Source organism: Neopsephotus bourkii, unplaced genomic scaffold, assembly GCF_033783945.1.
Source record: "Neopsephotus bourkii isolate Nb327-2 ecotype Australia unplaced genomic scaffold, CSIRO-AGI_Nbou_v1 NB_620, whole genome shotgun sequence".
Taxonomy (NCBI): Eukaryota; Metazoa; Chordata; class Aves; order Psittaciformes; family Psittacidae; genus Neopsephotus; species Neopsephotus bourkii.
In genome coordinates this window covers 2,886,486-2,906,642 of record NW_026901120.1, presented here as the reverse complement: position 1 = coordinate 2,906,642, position 20,157 = coordinate 2,886,486, and the positions used below count along the sequence as shown (strand labels likewise).

Sequence of the window (20,157 nt, the reverse complement as noted above, 5' to 3'; positions counted from 1 at the left end):
GACTGAGCATGTGAGGCAAGAGGTGATTCTGCATGGCCTCAGCTGCATTACTGCAGCAGTGGACAGGGCAGCACAGTGTAGCTGTGCTGCAACAAATTGAGCTTGTCGAAGGTCATGCTTATCAAAGGTGGGGGGTTTACAAGCAGCTTGGGTCCAGCTTTTGAGCACTGAAACAAATCTGCTTCCACAGATGTGCCAGGGTGAATCTGCTTGCCCTTTCAAACAGTTCTTCCCTGAGGGTTGGAAAGGGAAGGGCCATTCCTGCGCTGAAGGAAATCTCCCATGTTCTGGGGCTTAAATTGGGATAATTCCATCCCATTGCCGCAGTAAAGCCACCGTGTGCCTGGCTCAGGACAGCCCTGTGTCCCTGCTGCTCCCATGGGAGGTGGCTGGAGCAGCCGCGTTTGCTTGGGTCTGAATGAAGCCATTGAATGAGTCTGTGCATCATCACGTGCATGGCCGCCGCCGCATCACATGGCACTGATGCGGCAGCATGGCCACTGCTGCCCCCATCACTGCTGTGCTTGGTGTTACTGCAGGGCTCAGTGCCCTGACACCAGCAGCAGAGCTGGTGATCCATTAGCGGGGTCTATTGAGTACAAACTGGACTTTGGAACCTGCCTCACTCAGGTGGGGGCTGGTGGAGGGGGAGGTGGCTGCCCGGTTGTCCTGGCGTGTTTACAGTGAGCTGGGAATGGAAGCAGAAAACCCCAGGAGGTGCACTGCAGCAGCCCCAGATTGAGCCCTCACCTGGTGGGGCCGTACGCAACCCCTCTGACAGCTGTTAAACATCAGAACTCGATCTCACTTTCTGTTCTTGCAAAAGGCTTTATTGTGTAACAGTGACTCAGGACAAGTACAATGTGTAGTTTCTGATGGCAGTGACCAGAAGGCACCTTCATTGACACCATAAAGCTCTTTCTAGAGACAACCATAAATTGGCTTTTCCTCCCCACACTGGAAGCAGACACGGACTGAGCATCAGCCTGTGGAGGAACAGAAGCACCTACAGCAGCGTAGGGAGGAACTAAAGTTAATGTGCAGAGCAACAGAGATGTCTGTGGGATCAAACGGACGTAGAAAGGCCATATACAAATTTTAATACAAATATCTATAAAAATCAGAAAAGTGAAGTTACATTTTAGTTTCAAATAGAACTATCAGGGAAGTTACAACTAATACAGTTTCCTTAATTATTCCAGTGGGAGAAACATGCGTTTGCATCATCCCTACACCTTGTTTCACGCTGCTGGGGTACAGTGGAAACCACCACAGAGCAGCACCTGCTCCATGGACAATGCCTGCAATTCAGTTACAAAAATAATGGCTACTTTCCATGGTAAAGGGCAAGGTTCCGACAGCCTTAGGAGGAGTTAGAGGAACACCGCTGGAGGAGTAAAGTGTGACAAGTGTCACAGACACGGACGGGTTTAGGGTATGATGGCAGCGCCAGTTCGTTACTGGAACAAGTGTTGCAGAAGATGTCCCCGCAGTTCCTGCAGTGGTGCTGCAAACACAGGGTTACAATCAGCACAATGCCAGAAAACCCAGCACGAGGGAAAGTGAAATCAGACCTCAAAGCAGCTTTTGGAGCAGACTTACATCACCCTCCACTCCCAACAGGCCCAGCCCTCTCCACAGCTCTGCTCTGCTGTGATGCCTGCACAGCCCAGCTGCCCGCCTGGGCTGGAGGAGCTGCTCTGCTGCTGCTCTGCAGCTCACCAAGCGGGCAGCCCCTGCTTCCAGCAGAGCTCTATGGGAGGAGAGCTGGTGGCGGGGCTGCTGGGGACCCCATGCAGCCACCTCCAGCTGTCCCAACCCACCAGCAGGACCCCAGCACTGAGGCACAGAGCACCCAGACCTCCAACAGGGAGGAGAGGAGAACACAGTACAGGAGAATTCAGCCTCCAACAGCTCCCTACCAAGCACAACACCACTATTTTTAGCACAGGAAATGCCGAATTACTTCTCCCTGTAGTTTTCATGCCAACCAGATCTGGAACGGAAGCATCTTCCCCAGCAAACAACAGCACAGTTTCTGTTTTCCATGACAAAAAGGAAAAAACAAGCCCCGGAACACCACTACCTTCCTTCTGGAGATCGAGAACTCCTTGTCACATTGCTTGCAGTGTGTGGCTTCATCATCCTTCAGCCAGGTATGACCCTAGAAAATGGGAACAAAAAGTCACTGCAGGTACAAGTTCATTTCTAAAATACAATTGAAGGGCAGTTTGCCAATGGTGCTGATGTTCTTCCACAGCCACCTTTGGGAGCAGGCTAACCAGGGTGAAACGTGAAGGTACCAAATGAAATGTGTATGTTCAGTCAGATCACCCATGAGGTGGAAGTACCTTTAGTGCTTTATTTACTTCTTTAATATCTTCCATCTTCAGCTTTGATCTGAAAAATAAAGAACAAAATGATTCCCTCTGCATGACTTTACCTTCAGGCACGTTCCCTCTGACCTGCAGTCCCACTGCCAGCCACTGAATCGGAACTGATTCTTCAGTCGGTTCCATGCTCAGTATCACCAGGAAACCTTTGTCATTGTCACCTCATGGTTTGCCTCTTTTCCGTGTATTCGGAGGAATGTGGGACAAGTGCAGTTCCTCCTGAGAACTAAGCATTTCCTGTACTGGTTCCTGTCTTGGCCATCTTAGTCATGCAAGGATCTCCCCTTGCTTTTATTTCATAGCTGTTTAGTTCCCTGTGCATAGGAGCTGCCTCCTGAACTTCTCAGGTTTATTAACACACTGGATGTGTTCCAAAATGATCTGTATCAGCCTGGTTCTCCCTCCTCCATGCCACTTCCAGGAGTTCAGTTTCTAGGACTTACTGGCTGAGATGAAGTCCCATTTCCTGCAGAGCTTGCTCCTGCTCCTCACAGACCTTCTCTAACTGCTGCTTCTCATCTTGCAGTTTTCTCAGTTCCTACAAAATCAAGCACAAACCCAAGTTTGACCCATAGCCTCGGTCAGTCTGTCCAAGCTACCCAAGCAGTTCACACAAGTAAGCTCCTTACAATACTACCTGTTTCTAAGGTGTAATTTTTAGATGACGTGGGTGAACTACCCATGGGCTCTGCACAAACCATTAGCCAGACGTACCAGAGAGAGGGAGATTTTCAGGCTTTAGACCTCCTTGAGCATTGCTGGAGTGCAGCAATGCTGTGCCTGCACATGAGTACATACACAGACACTGGTGTACAATTGTGTCTTCAAAATCTAAACTCCCAGAGACAGCAGCAAATGCTTGAAAACATGTTCTTAGGTTTGTTTAAACACAGTTGTAAGACCTCCCACAGTCACCGAAAGCCAAGAACTTGCCACTCTACAGGAACAGGGCTGTCCCACCAGGGGACAGCAGAGGAGCTTTGTGTCCCCAGCTATCCCATCTCAGCTGCAGCTCCTGACGGGCCACGGCTCAGTCATGTGGCTGAGGCAGGGCAGGGAACTGGAGGTGGCTGATGAGGCTGCTTGACTTTTGTCAGGCCTGAGCCCTGTGTTAGCATCTCATGTGCAGACTTGTCTTACATCAGCCAAGCTTTGGAAGCCCTCAGAGGAAACCCTCTACTGCAGATATAAATACAGCATTGGTGCTGAGTCAGCTCCAGGCCTGAACTTGCACTGTGCATACCTTTTTCAGTCCTTCCATTTGCTGCAGTTCTGTTTTAAGCAGGCTGGCAGCATCCTTCTCCTGGTGGAGTTCTCTTTGCAAAGTCTGTCTCTGTTCCTTTTCAGACTTTAATTCCTTTTCCAGAGTTGAGCTATTTAAAAAGAACTCATTCTAAGAAACTCTATAGCAGAAAAATACCGCACAGCGCTTATTGATAGCAACAGGATGAGAAGCAAAATCCTACTGCACAAGAGCGCAAAAACTTGAGTGGTGTTCTGGGAAAGAACAGGGGTGCTATGGCAGCAGACATCAAAAGCTGTATTAGCATTTTCAGATCACAGAAAGCAAGCAGCAGTGAATGGCTAGAAGAAAAAAGGAAAAAACCCAAACCAAACCCCCAAACCCAATCCCCACAGCCACATACTCGACCCCCTCTGTTTAAACTGCCATGTTTAAAAATGACACTCTGTTATGAATCCCCAAACCACTCCCAACCTCCAACCTGTTTGGATGCCAGTCACTTGCTCAGCCTACAACCATGACGATGTTTATTTTGTGGAAAAGCAATGGAAAGCTCCAAGGCCACTCAGAATGGCCAGACTTCCACTGGCATTTCATGCTCTAAACTGGATGTTCTGGAAAAAAACCCACATTTCCAACCCCTCCTGCCACCAGTGATGTACAGAAGGGTTGTGCTTTCCTGGGTCAGTACTTGCCAAACTGTGACCTGGCCCTTTGAGACCTGAGCACCACAGGAGTAGAAAGCACTTCTTAAAGCAATGGCAGAAGGGAAGTTAAAAACCACAATGAGACTAAATACCATTTACTGTCCAGCTGGGACATCTGCTGCTGGCAGGAATCAAGCCTCCCAGCAAGCTCTTGCTTCATCTTGTTGCACCTTTCTTCTGCAGCCTGCCTTGCCTTTTCTGCATGTTGCAATCTGCAAAGGAACAAACATGTTAATTCACATGCTCCTTACCCGCACCCTCTCATTCTGCTCTTTTAGATTTACCACTCAGACCTTTATAAAAGCTTAAATTGAAAATGCTAATGGAGAAAAAACCCCACAAACCAACACCAGGAAAGCCTCCAGCTGTTCCTGCACACACTCCCCCCTGCCCCAAAGCTGCAGTCCTACCTGTCCTTAAACTAAAGTCAACATGTTTTCAAAACAGCCTGCCTATGGAAAGGGCTATGGTGTTTGAATGGGCCAATATGGACATGTTGGCCTGGGAAAAGAGAACAGGCAAGCGCTGGGGATGACAAGGAGGAGGAAGGAAAAGGAACGTTGTGCTGACACACATGCCCAAAGGTCTATGGGAGGTGTACAGAAGGTCATCTTTTCAGCTGGAAACTTTCTACTGACTCCAGTGTTGACTTTTCAGAATCTAATTATTACCTCTCTTCCATTTGTTTCATAGAAGACATCATCTCATTTGTTTTTCCTTCAAAGGAGGATATTGCTTCTGTTTTCTGTTGTAATGAGCACTCTGCATTCTGTAGGAATAAGGGAACAGATTCCAGATAATATATTTCAGTTCTCTAAAGCACAAAGTCTTATGTTTAATCAATGTCTGCCACTAGATAAAGAATGTTCAGCTTGTTAGAGGCCATGACTGGGTCTAACTGGAATGTACAAACAAAATGCTGATAACGCCAGAGCAGACACTCCCCAATTTATTTTTGCAAGAGCTCAGCAAAAAAGCCCCCTTAACTGTACTAAGTTATGACCTGTGAGATCAGCTGCAATCCCAAAACCTTCCCTAAATTTTGGAACAAACTCGAAGAAAGAAATTCTCAGATTCAGTTGACAGGGTCAATTATGATTTGAATGTAACAACTGCACTCAGTGGGCATGGAACCAGGAAGCCAAATAAAACAAGTAATGCTTTGGAAAGCAAAGGTCTCACCCAGCACTGGGGTTCCACTGGCCAATGCCTGGCAAGTTTCTGTGCATCTCTGGAGCAGCCAAAGGCCTGAACAGGCATCTGGGAACAGTCCATAAAATTGAGAGAAATCTCTTCTGCATTTGTGGCCCCAGCTATGGCAAGGGAGGTTTAACTGAGCTCTCACTTCATTAGGGGAGACATGTTTTGTGTGAACACTCCTCCATCGCTTCCCTGCCTGTCAGTATGTTTTGTCCAACTGAAAAATCAAGACAAAACAAGACAAAAAAAACCCCAGCCAAACAACAGAAAGACACAAAACCATCCCCAAACCGCTGCAGTAGATATGCAAAGGAGTGTCTAAAAACTGCCAGGGCAGGAAAAGACTGAGGAAGGGAGACATGCCCAGAAAGCAAGTTTTCCTCTTCTCTAGCCATCTTACCTCTGGAAAGCCAGGCCTTATACCAAAAGGGGTGTAACAATATACCTAAACCCATCCAAAAACATTCTGGTAGCTCCAGAGACCAGACTGAGCACAGAGTTCCTCCCTCCTCAAATCCAGTGTTGCCTTTCCACCACTTATAGCACTCAGCTGACCATCTGGGTAAAGACTGCAGATGATAGACAAAAATACCCAGGTTTTCTATTGGTTTAGGGAGGCCTATTGTTGGTTTAACAGAGTAAACAATGTTAAATATGGTGCAGGTGAAAGGCAAGACAACACAACATGGATGGGAAGCAGCAGCAAGACAGTTCTAGGCTGCAGTAAGTCAATTTTTAAAGACTAATTGTTTACTGGTTAGGACAAAAGACTCTTGCAAACACCTTCTCCCCTGGGAGAGCTATCCAATTGTCTCAGCATTTGTTGATGATCCTGTGCAGCATATCCAAGGAAACCCCCTTTCTTTCCAAACATACCCAATATCATACCAATAATGAAGTATAATGAAAAAATGAAATCATTCCTTCTACAATTTTAAAATGTTCTTAAGAAAATTGTGGCATCTAAGTATTCCTTCAGGTTCATATAAGTGCATTTGCAACCCCAGTGCATGTTTATAATGTAAAGATCAGCACTACAGCTGCTCTTTCTCTTCTCCAGTCTGTACATACCTGAGATTTGTGAAACATCTGCAGGTTTATAGCCTTCACTTCTTCTAACTGTTGGCGAAGTGCAACTAAAGTGTCTTGTTTTTCATGAGTATCTTTCTCCAGAAGTTTCATGGCAATCTCCATTTCTGTTTTCATTCCAATTTGCAGTTCCAACTCTTTCTCTAGTTCCTTACAAAGAGGTTTCCCAGTTATGGCTATGTGGTCGTATGTCAGAGATATGCATTTCCAAAACCCATTTAGCCAACCCCATATAGAAACAACGTCCTACTCCAAGATAATGTAGAGCTATGGCTTTACAGAAGAACTAGGTTTTAAATGATACCTTAAGTTAATAAAACCGAATTCTTATTTCAGCTCTTCAGTTCAGGGCAAGGGTGCTGCTGACATGAAGTGCAGAGCTCAGTGTAACTTAGCAGCCTGTCAACTGAAGCATTTCTCCTGGCAGCTGGACTTCAGCTGACTTAGATCCATCTGCTTCAGCAAGCCTGGGCAGCCTCTTCGCCAGCCACAAATTAGCAGTAACTGTGCAAATGATGTGCATGTACCACATTTCCTTCCCTAAAGACAGCTGCTTCTCTGTGTTCTGATCTTAGTCTCTGCGATAATAATGCTGGTAGGTTCTTAAAAAGGGAAAGACCTTTTATTTTCAGCATTCCAAAAGCCCCAAGTCCCAGTTCCTTACAGACACTGTTAATAACCAATTCCTACTTGCAATTCCTTTATGAATTCTGAATAGCTGCAAAAAGTGCACAGCACACATCTTTTAGTTGTAATGCTCCCTTAAACCATGCAGAATCCTGGATCTTTCATTTCAATTTCAAGAGTTAAGTTTCCTTACCAGCCTAATTTTTTTTTCTTCTTTCAACTGCTTCCAAACATCACTGTACATTTCATCAAGGCCCTGGCATGACTGCTTGTAAGTATCCAACTCTACTTTTGTATCCTCCTTCGTTACCTACAAGAAACATCAGCAAAAAAGCCACATAAGATCACAGAGCTATGTATCTAAAACATGCCTTAGAAATACTGTGTCACACACAAGAACTTAGGAGTTATTCCAAGTAAAATCCCACTATTTTACAGTTACAAGCTGGAAAATGTTAATAAGCTGAAATTTCAAATAACAGAATAAAAAGAAATCATTCTAATACTTTTAATGTTTTCTTCTTCTTCAAGTATATGTTTAAATGTGTAGTAAAGAACAGCAAAATCTAATGCCTGTGCATACAATACACAAGAACAGTGATCTACACAGCAGCGTGCCAAACTGTGCTTAGCATTGCAGTTCAAAGGGCTGTTGAGGGCAGCAGCTACAGCTAATCAAAAGATCACTTATTTCAAGGATCCATCATCTTTAACTGGGTGTCCCACCTCTACGCTTTTTTCACTGTGTTCACGAATTAATTCATTCTGTTGTTTTAGCTGCTGCTGCTCCTCCTGAAGTGATCCGATCCGGTCAGTGGCCGCTGCCAGCTGTTTACAAAGAGAACATACCTATATTTAATCACTGTGCAAGCATGCAACATCTGGAGGAATTCTAAAGTCAATAGCTCAGCCTTTGTAGCAGGTGCACTGCTCACTTCCCCTTTCATCCCTTTCATTCTCCCCAAGAGCTTCCTGGCCCATTTGCAGCCACTTTCACTGAACAGCCCAAATTAATGGGCCCACCACCATTTGTTGACTTGTCCTCTGCTTCACTCCCTCATCAATTAGTCTTAAATATTAACTGTGCAAAGAAATGCATCCTAGTGTAAAAGGCTAAAATCCACCAGAGATCACAGATCTGTGTATTCATTCTGCCATGAACTAGAAGTCACACAGCAAGTCAGGGATGACATTCACTGGTGGAACCTTATGGCATTTTCAAGTGGAGGTACCCCCCAAAAGTATCAGAAACTGGACTATACAGATACAAATATATGTGTGTATCTATATACGGATATAAATATAGGTATACATATACATATACCTCGCCCCCCCCCCCCATCCACCCCTGTCATGCATACTGCTGGACTCTATTTTAGTTCCCAGTTAGGAAAGATTTCCTAATTGAAGTGTGATTCTTGTCTTTTTCCAAGTTCTGTTAACTCACATAAGCAGAAGAAAGAGTGACAAGTCATGTTCATTATAGTGACAGTTTTGGGTGCAGGCACCATTGCAAGACAAAAACTTAAGGAAACCCTGTCTACCGTATAGGTGCTCCAAAGCATTCTAACAACTAGCATAATGTGGAAGCTCTCCACAGAGCCTTTCCCACATGCCAACCCACGCCAGTCCTACCAATCCCCCACATTCCACCAGTGTCAACTCAAACATTTCAGGTCTAAGGTATATTCTCAGGGATTTTTGCCTTTGCTTTTGGTAAAGAGCTATTAGAATATTTAAGAGAGGAGGCACAAACCTCTTCCTGGAGTTTTGAATTGGTCTTTTCTAAACAGTCTATTTTGTTCTGAAGATCTGCAACTGTGCAACTGCAGCCAGAAAGAAAAGATGCATAAAAACAAAAGAAGTGCCAATGTTCAGCATTTATTCCTATCCTCAATCATACTTCTACCATCTTGCATTTGTTAACAATGAAATACTTTCATGAGCTGGCAAAAAATCCAGAGGAAGGACAACTGTCCCTCTTAAGCACTGAGAGGAATATGCATTTCCTCCATTTGGCAGCCTACCGTATTAACTGGGAGCCCTGTTCAGGCTTAGCTTTTGCAGTCTTAAAACCTCTTGTGTTCAAGAGGGTAAGTGAGGCCTGCTCCTCCCACAGAGCAATTTTCTATGCAGAAGAATAGAGACTTCCTTTAAGGAATGAATTTCCAGACACACTTGTAACAGTTTCTCTTGCAAAAGTCGCTCCAAAATCTCAAAAAGTAAGCTACTGTTACACAGACTTTTTTTTGCATTTCATATGCCATCAGAGGAGTAAGATTACAAAATGAAACTAAGATTTTGGGAAATAACCAGAAAAGGCATTTCATCAGCAGAGACATTCAAAGCCATACCAGAAAACTAAGCAGGACAAGTGTTTGTACATTAGAACAGAGGAAAATCCCACCTTAGATGTCGGTTCAGTTCTTCCACATAATGCTTCTGGTCAAGGACAGCTGTAATCCCTCCATCTCTAGTTGTAAAAGTGAGAATTTATTGATTGATAAGAAATTCCTTCATTCTAAAAGGCTAGTTTGTACCAGGGTTTTCAGCACAGACTTGCACACTGAGTCCAGAAGCACACAAACTACCAAGTCCGCTGCATTCATCACAGTGCTTCTAACAGTTGCAGTTTTTAACCCACCTAACGTTTCAGCTAGAGCTAGGGTTTTTTCCCCTGTAACTTCTCTTTCCCACATACACAGCTACTTAATTGAGAGCATTTCTGAAACAGCACTTAAGAAACAAAGCAGTGATTTAGTAGTGGGTGACTTGGCATCTCGTAAAACCAAATAGAAACCACAATCTAAAAGTCTGGGTGCTTTTAATTTGGTCCCAGCTCAAGACACAAACTCTCCACACTGTACTGTTGTTAGAAGTCCCATGGGCTCAACTTTTAAAAGTTAGCAGTTTTGTTTAGTTAACAAAATCTATTTTGGATTCTTTTTTTTGATGATTAAAAGAGTTTGAGGTCTCCAGCACTCGTGCACTGCCACAGACTGACATATTTGTTTGACAAAACCTGTAACAATTTACAATCACTAATTCACCATACTTACTGTTTGCCATCCCCGTCCTGGGTTTCCTTCAGGTACAGGGAAAAATCAATCACTCCAACCTGAAAGAATATATTTAAAATATTAAGACGCCTTCCCAGTGCAATTCTGTGTAGCAGCAGGCATTCCTTTGTATTTGGAAAAAGGTTAAAACCTGAAGTTTAAGTGTAGACAGGGAAGGTAATACCTACATTCTTCAGAGCTGAAGCAAACATGAAAGCATCAAAATAGTTACATCTGGTGTGCTCAGTTTCCTGGCAGTTATTTGAGAGCATTTCCATAAACTGCTGCTTAGGGATGGATACTTACGTACTATTTCGATTCAACACAGGCCATTCTGGACAGAATTCTGCACCCATCTCAATAAAGTCTTTATGGATGTGCTTAATTCTACTACAATCTTACACTGATTGATCTCATTTAAGCATGAATCTTTACCTGAGAATCCAAGTCTTCTCCTTTTAAGCAAAGGTTTGCATCAATAACATTCAGTCCAACCAGCAGACCCACAATGACTGCTCCTTCCTCCTCCATCATCAATGCATCAGGTTCGTAAAATTCACTAGAAGATATAAGACATCACTACACATCAAGATTATTATGATATTTTTATCACCAAAATCATATAAACAGTAATGTAGCCCTTATAAAGCTCAGCTGATCATCCCCTTCTCACTATCTTATTGTACAAGGCAGAAGATGCAGAAGTATTACAGAAAATATTCTGCTTGTTCTTGTAGGTTCACTGCAAAAAACGATTAACAATTTGCTCCTCTGCAGGTTGTAAGAGCAAGCTTAAACTGGTCAGTTATTGACCTATTGCTACAACAAAACAAGGTTTCAGTGATTCACTGAATACAATCTACCTGTGTCTGTACTGTTACCTCAATAGATGCTTATGGTCCAACAGTACTTTGAGATAATCTGCCAGCTTCTTTTGCATGAGTGCTAGATAAAGCCAAGCCCTTCCTCTTCCCACAGCAGTCCTAAAAGCGAAAGTTGCATGTTTTGGTAAAAACAAAGCAAAGGGAGATGAAGTTTGCTACTTACTGAAAATACAAAAATAGTAATAAAAGTCTTGGGGAAATCAAATGCTGTTTCCAGAACACAAAGCAATTAAGTATATCCCATCGCTTCATCAAAGGGAAAGTATATTGTAAAGTCTTCCTAACTTGGAAAGACATACATACTTTCAGCTAATAGCATAACCTGAGTATTGATGCATCCTAGCCTTGAAACAAGTCTCTTTGCATCATCCTGAATTACCCACATTGAATACTACTAGAATATGCACAAAGTGACACGAAAAATAAAAGCAAGGGAAAGAAGAAGGCAAATACATGTAAAGACTTTACAGTTACTTTTAGCAAGGTGATAGGAGCTTCCAGATGCTGGTTTTAAACTTGCAGCATTATCTGAATCAGAAGCACTGTGTATTTTGAGATACTCCCTTATTTCTTGAAGAAGTCAATGCCTCCTACATATCCTGTTCTTCTCTTTGGGTGTAAGACTCATTAAGGAAGGCGAGAGGCTACAAGAAGGACTCTTTTTTCCCAGAAGTATAAATGAAATGCGTCATCCCCAACAACCAACTTACTTCAACTCCGGCAGATTTTTAACACTAGTTGCTATATCTGATGCTTCAGGACAAAGTTTTTCCACTAGCTCCAAAGGACCAAAGAATGATTTGTTCTGTCCAATAAAAGTCTTCTTCACTAGAGGGAGTATACAGAGAAGTTTGTGAGGTAAAGTGACAGGTTTCCAATCCCAAAATTGTAGAATTTAGTCTACCTTTTACTTTGTCTTACAGCTCCTCATATGTCAATAAAAAGGGGGCATTAATAATACCTCGACAATTTAGTAAGCACAAAATACAGGGCATAGGAGAAGGCAAGGGCAGGTAGGGACAGGGCAAGGGGGAATGGCTTTAACCTGACAGAGGCGAGACTGAGATGAGCTCTTAGGCACAAGCTCTTCCCTGTGAGGGTGCTGAGGCACTGGCACAGGGTGCCCAGAGAAGCTGTGGCTGCCCCATCCCTGGCAGTGTTCAAGGCCAGGTTCGACACAGGGGCTTGGAGCAAGCTGCTCTAGTGGAAGGTGTCCCTGCCTGCGACAGCAGTTTGGAATTAAATGAGCTTTAAGGTCCCCTCCATCCCAAATCATTCTATGATTCTATCTGTAATACAAATGAGCATTATACAGTGTATGTGATTAATATCAGCATCATACAGGAGTCAAACTGGAGACACGGGGGGACACAACACAAACTCATGTATCTGCCCCTCCTGGCGTGGCAGCCGGAGCCGGGGTGGGGAGTGGGCGCCCACCTTTCAGCCCATGCTTGAGGCAGTGCTCCAGCACCACGAAGAACTGCTGCAAGGGTGGGAAGTCAGAGTCCAGCGTCCGGCCCAGGCTCAGGGCCGACTGGATCAGGGTCTTGATGCTGAGCTTCATCATGTTCATGAGGTTGGCGCGCTCCTCCATGGCGTGACACCGTGCACCTGCGTCGGGAGACATGGGTGGAGGAAGAAAGGCTGCTTTTAGAGACGCACTCCAGAACCCCTCAGCGCTGACAAGAGCGATGCTTTCCCGTCTCGATCTCCATCTTGCGGAGGTGAACGGCTTCGGAAGCGCTGGGTGTAAGGCACGAGTGAACCCCCTCACGCAACACCTGTATACGCTCACCGTGGGGTCGGAGGCCGCTGCCCGAGCCCTGCCGCTCTCCGACCCCGCCACCACCGGCCCCCGGGGGGTGAAACCAGACCCCCGGGCCCGGGCCTAGCACCACCTCAGCGCCCGCGGGGGGTGGAAGGCCTACCTGAGCGGCGGGCGCGGTGCCAGAGGGCAGGTCCCGCCCTCGTTACCACGGCGACGGCTCACGCGCCACCACGACCACCGACCCCGGGAGATCTCGCGAGACAGAACGAGGCGAGGGCGGGCTGCGCGCCGCGCCAGGCGCCATTTTGGAAAGAGGTTGTGGTGGCTGAAGTGGGTGGCGGTGGTGGTGGGCCGGGTAGGTGATTCTTGTCCTCAGCCCTGACGAGAGGGCGAGATGAAATCAGGCTGCCAGCTACCGCTTTGCCTTCAGTCAACAACAAGTTCTGAGAGACACTGCCTGCTGCTGACCACTGCCTACCTAAATGGTGTTTTTGAGCAAACGCGGTTGCATTAGGAGAACGCTGCTGTCACCTGTGGATCAAACATGGCTGTACTCCTTTGCAGAAACAGCAGTTGTGGAAGAACAAGGATTAAAAAGTCTGTGATAGTCAGAATTTTTCGTATCTATATTGTGATGTTACACATCAGGAACAGAAAAAAAGCTGACTGAAGAAACACAAAAGTCAGTGACTTTCTTTGGGTCCTGGGGTGTTTCAGTAGTAATGTCAGCTTATTTTGACTGTGTCCTGAATTTTTTACTTTATGATGGCTCGTAAGCCATGCTCAGGGTACACACATTGTATTACCCACAAGACAAACCAACAATCCAACCAACCAACCATGAAATGTGTTTTCTGAATATAAATTTAAGTAAGGGTTTGTATTAAGTTAAATGATTCCTTAAATGGTATTTTTAGACTCTTGCAAATTCACACAGTCAACCACATCTGTAAAGCTGTGTACAAGTTGGTACATGTAAAATAGGTATGTAGACAAAACAGACACAAGCCTCAAAGACTGGGAACTGGGTTACCCAAGTGAAAACATCACAGACATTATGCTGCAATCCTTAAGAATGAAGTCACAGAGTCTTGTATCTCATTGGATTCAACAGATTCATTTTAACATCTTTTTGACGCCCCATGCCTTGATCACTGTAATTACTCTGCACACTTTGAAGTCAGAAAACACTGAAACAAAGCGAGCAGTTCTCCATCTCTTGATCTTTAAGGCTACAAGTCTTTCTGGATTTGTATTTAGATTTGTAGCTCTCTCCCTTCTCTGCAAGGCAGGACACAGTTTCTTCAATGGCAGACTGGCTTTATGATCTGCCTTTCTGTATGTCCAGCTGACAGCACAGTGTGCAGCACAGCTTACATGGGATCAACAGCGCTGAAGTAGCAGGCAGAGGATCTCTGGGGAAAAGATGGCAGCAGAGAATGAGTTGCTAGTTTTCCACATGTGGTCTTGCAGGCCTCATCTTATTTCTTAAAAATACCTGCTTTCAATTGTATTTGTAGTGCTTGGGGGAGGTAGCGTTTTAATCTCTTTACAGACAAGAAGTTGGCAGATTATGGTAAAAGTTCTATTAAGTGTGGGAGCTCCATTTCAGGCAAGAGAAGATGTTAAGATGTTATTTCCCCTTGCCAGATGCTGCATGTTGTGTGGAATTACGTCTATGTACAGCATTATTCCAAATGCAGCTGAAGACAATGGATATTCTGCACATTGTCAGGTTGGATCCTGAGTGCTCAAGATGGGCTCCCAGGAAACAAATCTGTGAGAAATTTGGTGTGAGGCTTAAGAGATGCAGGGACAGAAAGAATCTAGGGTTTTCAGGACTCTGCCTATGCAACACATGAATTTTCGCAAAAAATAAAGAACCAGCAGTAACTTATTTCACCATGAAGCGACAATCCATCCCCACAGAACTCCTGCTTGAATACTTAATACCATTAAAAACAAAAAGGTCAGCACCAGTTAGCAAAACTGTGCCCCACTGCTCCAAAACCATTACAGACTGCACTGAGACCCTGGAGAACAAGACTCCAGGCCCAGTCACTGCTCCATTTAATGTTTTGTTCCATGTTATTAATATAATCGAGATTTATAATTTATAGGAATTTATAATTTCCCTATGAATTCAACTAACGCCCTTTTAATTCAGTTCAAAAGAGACTGGTTCCATAAATCTGTGTGGCTGCTATATCCATAAACACACATGCTTAATAAAGCAAGTTGTGGTTAAAAAGAAGATATTTTTAGTGCAGTTAAGAAGTAATTTATAACAAATTTGTATTTTAGTTCACTTGTCCCTTTTCTGACATGAAGCTATCCAAGAAGTGCAGCGTAGCTCCTTCTCTGAGCCAGCACACCCAGAAGGATATGGAGTTGACAGATCACTTATGGAGCAGTGAAGCTGCTACTGAGGTGAACTTTAAGGGAGAGAAGGAAGAGGAACCAAATAGAAGCTGACTGCATAAAACTAACATACATTTTCCCAACTATATTTAGAGTTCAGAATTTTTCTGATAATAATAAATTCTGTTAAGTTCTCCGTCTGTGTTGCTTTTCCAGATCTGCTTAAATAAAACTGCAGCATCAGATTGTTAACAATAAATTCAAAGTAATAACCATGCATCACTGGCGCTAATCAGCAGCACTTACGGGAGCAAACTTATTTGCGCACCATTAAAGCAAGTTTACTAAATAAGCATAGGCATACTTGTTTTTGCTGTGCTGTCATTGCTGACTGGTTTGGACATGAATCCTACCAAAGATGCAGACTTCAGAGCGTGGCCATAGCTCAGCGCTAAGTTTTCCGAGGCTCTCTTGGCCAGCGACAAGATGGGCGCAGACCACCTCCCTTCTTCCGTTCGCCCTTGTTCCTGGTTTTTCAGCTCGGTCGCGTTTGGGATCTGGGTTTTGTCAATAATCTCAAAGTCTTCCTTTCTCTCCGCCGCAGATGCCGTGCAACTCTCCCCTTCAGCCATCTTTAACGTGTCATATGACACTAGTCCTGAGCAATCGAGCCGCGGCCCCGCTCCCGGCCCGCCGCAGGTACCCACGGGCCCGCTCAGCCTTGGGAAAGCATCCGCCTGTATAAGCAGGGCCAAAAGACAAACGTGCCCAGCGCGGAGCAGCTTGCTTGATGTGCAGAGCTAAAGGCTCTGGGGAGGAAAGAGTGAAGGGGGAAGGGGGATGCGGAAGACCAAGAAAATTTACTTTTAAACAAGTTATGAAAGTAACAAAATTACGCTTCACATAATTTTCTCACTGCATTCTCAAACAAAAATGTGTAGTATCTTTTGACATCACAGATTTATGCAATTAAATTGTGACAAATCAAAGAAATCTCTATTACTTTGCCTGCAGTTCAAGTCGCTGTATCTTGATTAGAATAGTGAGTTGGTGTGACAGGTTCACTGTTGTGAAAAGCACTTGCTTGCATCACTGACATTACGAAATGGCTATAGGCAGTAAGGACACGTCGTGAATGTATTTGGGCTGCATTTAGTAGAAAAGATCTGTCATGAAGGGGAACTAAAATTATCCTGGTATGAAATTTTGATCCATTTTCATGTCTTAAATATTGATGGAGTCTACTAGTGCATGGCTTATTATCCATTTTTCCATCCAGCAACTCTATGTGCTTGAGATACATCACTCATTAGTTATATTAGCTTTTTTGCTACATAAAGAAAGGCTTTTGTTTGGTTGTGTTTTTTTGTTTTTTTGTTTGTTTTGTTAAGAGAGTTAAACATCGATTTCAGTAGTCTTGCAGTAAAATAAATCTTCAGGTCTGTATCATATTTGTTCTCCATCAGTAAGCTAATTTAAGAGTGATTCTGTGCTCTTGGCGTCTCAGACACTGCAAACTTAACAACTTTTGTTCCTCAAAGCACAGGGAAGTTCTTAAATTTTTGTTGAGAATTCAGAGATCATCAGCATCTTACTCACCCATGAATCATAGGAGCTAACTATAGGCTTTAAGTTCCTTTTGCTCAAAGGTTATAAAGGTAAGTTTTACTCCATCTTGTGGACTCCAGCAGTATTTGGCTGAGTTTATAAGGAAGTATAATCTAACAGCTTTGTAAGATTGCAGCTATCTTGCAGCTGACTCTATGAATATACCTCTGTTTGATCTGGCTAAAACTTGACATTGTTTTTCTGACTTCTGCTATCCACCATTAGAGTCAGGGCAATATTGACTAGAGAAGCAAAGCAGAATTCTAAGCATTGAAGTAACTTTTCTTTTTCAATACATCTTGCAGAATAGGGCATGAAAGTTGTGTGACTGAGAGTAAGAGCAAACCAAATCTTCTATTGACCTCTTAGTGTTACTTCCGTAAGGGAATGATATGTCAGATGCCCCTTTACAGCCTTACAATTAGCTACTTTGTAAAAATATTTAGTGAAACCACCACATAGTGGATGATCATTGTTTCTTATGTTACTATTGAAGAAACATTTGATCATTTTATTTCAGGGGCCTGCAGAAATCAAATAGGAAACTTTATACTGGGTGTAAGAAATTTCCTGTGTTTTTTTTGCTACACAGCCATATGGTTTGATTGTACTTCCTTATTACTTTGGCCAAAATGACTTAAATGTTATGAAGTCAGCCACTGAATGTGTTAAATGCCCTCTTTCCACGCTCTTCTTATTTTAAAGCAGGCAGAAAGTCTTGTAACCTTGTAAGTGAGCCCTAAGTTAAATGTTTGTTTTGTTTACCAAGTGTCTTCTTAAAGAGGGAAGAATCACATTTAAAATATTTAAATAACAATGAATATGAAATATATAGAAAGATTATTCTTGAAGGAGTCTCTTTTAATCAGGAAACTGTCCATTTAAGACAAAAGCCTGGCTAGCCAAAATGGTAGGTAGCTCATTTTAGAGTAGGAGAATTTTAGAGTAGGAGAAGCTCTGTCATTTGCATTCAGTGGTATTGAAAGAATATTAATTTTAATGCAATGATACTTAGTGATACAATTTATTTGATTAATTCTGCTTTATCTTTGATTTTTTTTTGGGGGGGGATTAATGTTTTAAGAAACTTTTTTGCCATTTACCATTTCAAGTGAATCACACCCTTTAAATATTTAAAATCAGAAAAATGCCACTGTATGCTAAAGGGAGAACTTTCATGATTAGCTGTCAGTTATACCTTGCATTCCTATAGCATTTTCAATCAGCAAAATATAGATTGCATTACAAATGAGCTAATCAAGTTTTTGACCTTTAAAAGGGTAGTAGCAGTAAATACCAAATGTAGCTGTAGTTAGAATAACGTTCAAAACCTCCCCAAAACCAAGTGTGTTGTGTGTTTAACAGCATATTATAGAACATTCACATGGCAATAGAAGTCACAGTATTCAGTGAGAAGGATTCAGTGGTTGGTGAGTAGAGCTGGATCCTCCAAGTTCTGAGCAGCCACTTTGTGCTAGGATGAGGGCAATAAGTTATGTATTAGTATAGCTGATAGTGGTGCAACTATCAAAGGTCATCTTCCAGTGATTACAGTGGCATCAAATACCAATAAAATTGTAGTATTATGTATTGCTCTACTCTGAACTATCACCTGCTTTTATAGGATAAAACAAACAAAAAGAAAAGCTTTTAGTAGGAGTATAGTGGACTGAAATGTGGAATATCATAAAGCAAGTAAAAGCCACACCGATTTTCCTTTTTTTTTTTTTAATATGTTGGCACTGTAGAAGAGAGGCAGTAAGCAGAACTACCCACTAGGTGACATCACGGCACTGCTTTATTCACAGAGCAGCATCTAACATACAGGAAGGCCACACTGAGAGCAAATGCCAAGTTGTGAAGCTACCTAGGAAAAAACAAATAGCTCATAAGGTGTCACCTTCCCAGGTGCAGCTGTAAACACCAGGTCTTTATGCCAGCCTTAATAGACGTGGTTTAGACTTGGTCTTTAAGTGGTCCTCTGTTGAGAAAAGAACTGATGACAGTGCAACAACGTCTCCTTGAAAGCTTTACTTTCTTGGAACAAAGTTTGTAAAATAGGTAAAGAAACGTTGTGGTGCTCTGTTATACAATCTGTGCTAGCAGAGACCACTTGGGGAAAAGGAAGTAGTCACGCTGCCAGCTTTTATAAGAAGTTCAACTTTTGACTTGAATATGTGTCCAGGAATATTCTCTAATGTAATACTTTCTGTTAATGAATTCAGGGTCATTTCCCAGTTCTAGAGTCTCAGGTGGGATTATGAAATGATTAGTGTTTTACAAAAGATTTTAATATGTTAACAGTTGTTAAAGAATGTTCCAAGCACTTCACAAGAGTCAAAAAGTTTGGATAAATGGTATAATTTGATTTAGGCTACATACTAAATCAGAAATCAGAGCACATCTGCTTACAGAGTATAATTTAGAGACTTGATGACCTGTGTGATTTTGGGTTACATTTTTCACGGCTTATGTGATTCAGATTTTTTTTTTTGGCTCTCACTAGCTTGGCTTTATTCTGATATTGCATGCAGACAGTTATGGATCAAGTATAAATTTGAAGGTTTTATAGAAGTGCTGTAAATTGACTCAACTGAGGGGGCATAGGGTCAAAGGAATTATAAATGTTATTACAAGCTGAATCCTAATATGAGATGAATGCAGCATCTTTGAACTGCTTTGCTACTTAATGCAGTTTTCAACTAACACACATGAGAATACTTATACAGGACTTAATTAGAGGAAGAAATGGGCTCATATCACTCAATGTAACAGAAATGTTGCAAATTGCAGAAGAAAATGTTGTTAGGTATACATATATATATGATAAGCCATTGAAATACATTATATAGTCCCTAGACAAGTCTAGGAAAAAAACCCACGTTGTTAGTTTAGTTATATATTAAAAAAAAAAATAATTAGAAAATCATTAAAAATCCATTATCCATGAAGCTGAAAAAAAAATTCAGACTTCAACTTAAAAGACAATTTCTCCTTCCTCCAGTAACATGACATGATTTGCTATATCATGGCTACAAAAAATACTGAGGCAATCACTTTATCTATGGTGAGTGGTTCCCAGTGTTTTCTTCCTGCCAAGTACCCTTTTGGCATCCAGCTGCACTTCCAGGTTTTTCTTCTTCCTTTCCTGCCCAATCACATACAAATTTAGTTCTAGGCTCCACAGTCACTTTCTGAAAAGCTTGGGTTCACTG

The 20,157-nt window shown here is 42.8% G+C and overlaps 1 protein-coding gene across 3 annotated transcripts; it reads right to left on the bottom strand.

The window, feature by feature from the left end:
• Positions 1-808: 808 nt before the first annotated feature.
• On the bottom strand, positions 809-16,046 carry RUFY1 (RUN and FYVE domain containing 1). 3 transcript variants are annotated; one of them, XM_061352124.1, is made up of 18 exons: positions 15,699-16,046; positions 12,643-12,816; positions 11,913-12,030; positions 11,200-11,301; positions 10,754-10,877; positions 10,319-10,377; positions 9,667-9,732; positions 9,016-9,085; positions 7,986-8,087; positions 7,453-7,569; positions 6,615-6,782; positions 5,015-5,112; positions 4,436-4,555; positions 3,637-3,766; positions 2,837-2,931; positions 2,352-2,400; positions 2,087-2,164; positions 809-1,507 (listed from the first exon to the last, which is right to left on the bottom strand). In XM_061352124.1, the coding sequence occupies exons 1-18, from the start codon at positions 15,964-15,966 to the stop codon at positions 1,364-1,366; spliced, it is 2,082 nt and encodes a 693-aa protein (XP_061208108.1). In that variant the 5' UTR covers positions 15,967-16,046; the 3' UTR covers positions 809-1,363. The 3 variants fall into 3 exon arrangements, with proteins under 3 accessions (XP_061208108.1, XP_061208110.1, XP_061208109.1); XM_061352126.1 differs by having other exon boundaries at positions 15,748-15,880; XM_061352125.1 differs by lacking the exon at positions 15,699-16,046 and adding an exon at positions 13,134-13,273.
• Positions 16,047-20,157: the final 4,111 nt, after the last annotated feature.

Bases quoted from the DNA above. Each gene is read 5' to 3' on its own strand.
- RUFY1 (XM_061352124.1), bottom strand. From the start codon at position 15,966: ATGGCTGAAGGGGAGAGTTGCACGGCATCTGCGGCGGAGAGAAAGGAA. The intron at 10,378-10,753 runs GTAAAGATTCAT...ATATTCTTTCAG, and splicing joins GAGAAGACTTGGATTCTCAG to GTTGGAGTGATTGATTTTTC. The intron at 8,088-9,015 runs GTTTGTGCCTCC...CTTTGTAAACAG, and splicing joins ATTCAAAACTCCAGGAAGAG to CTGGCAGCGGCCACTGACCG.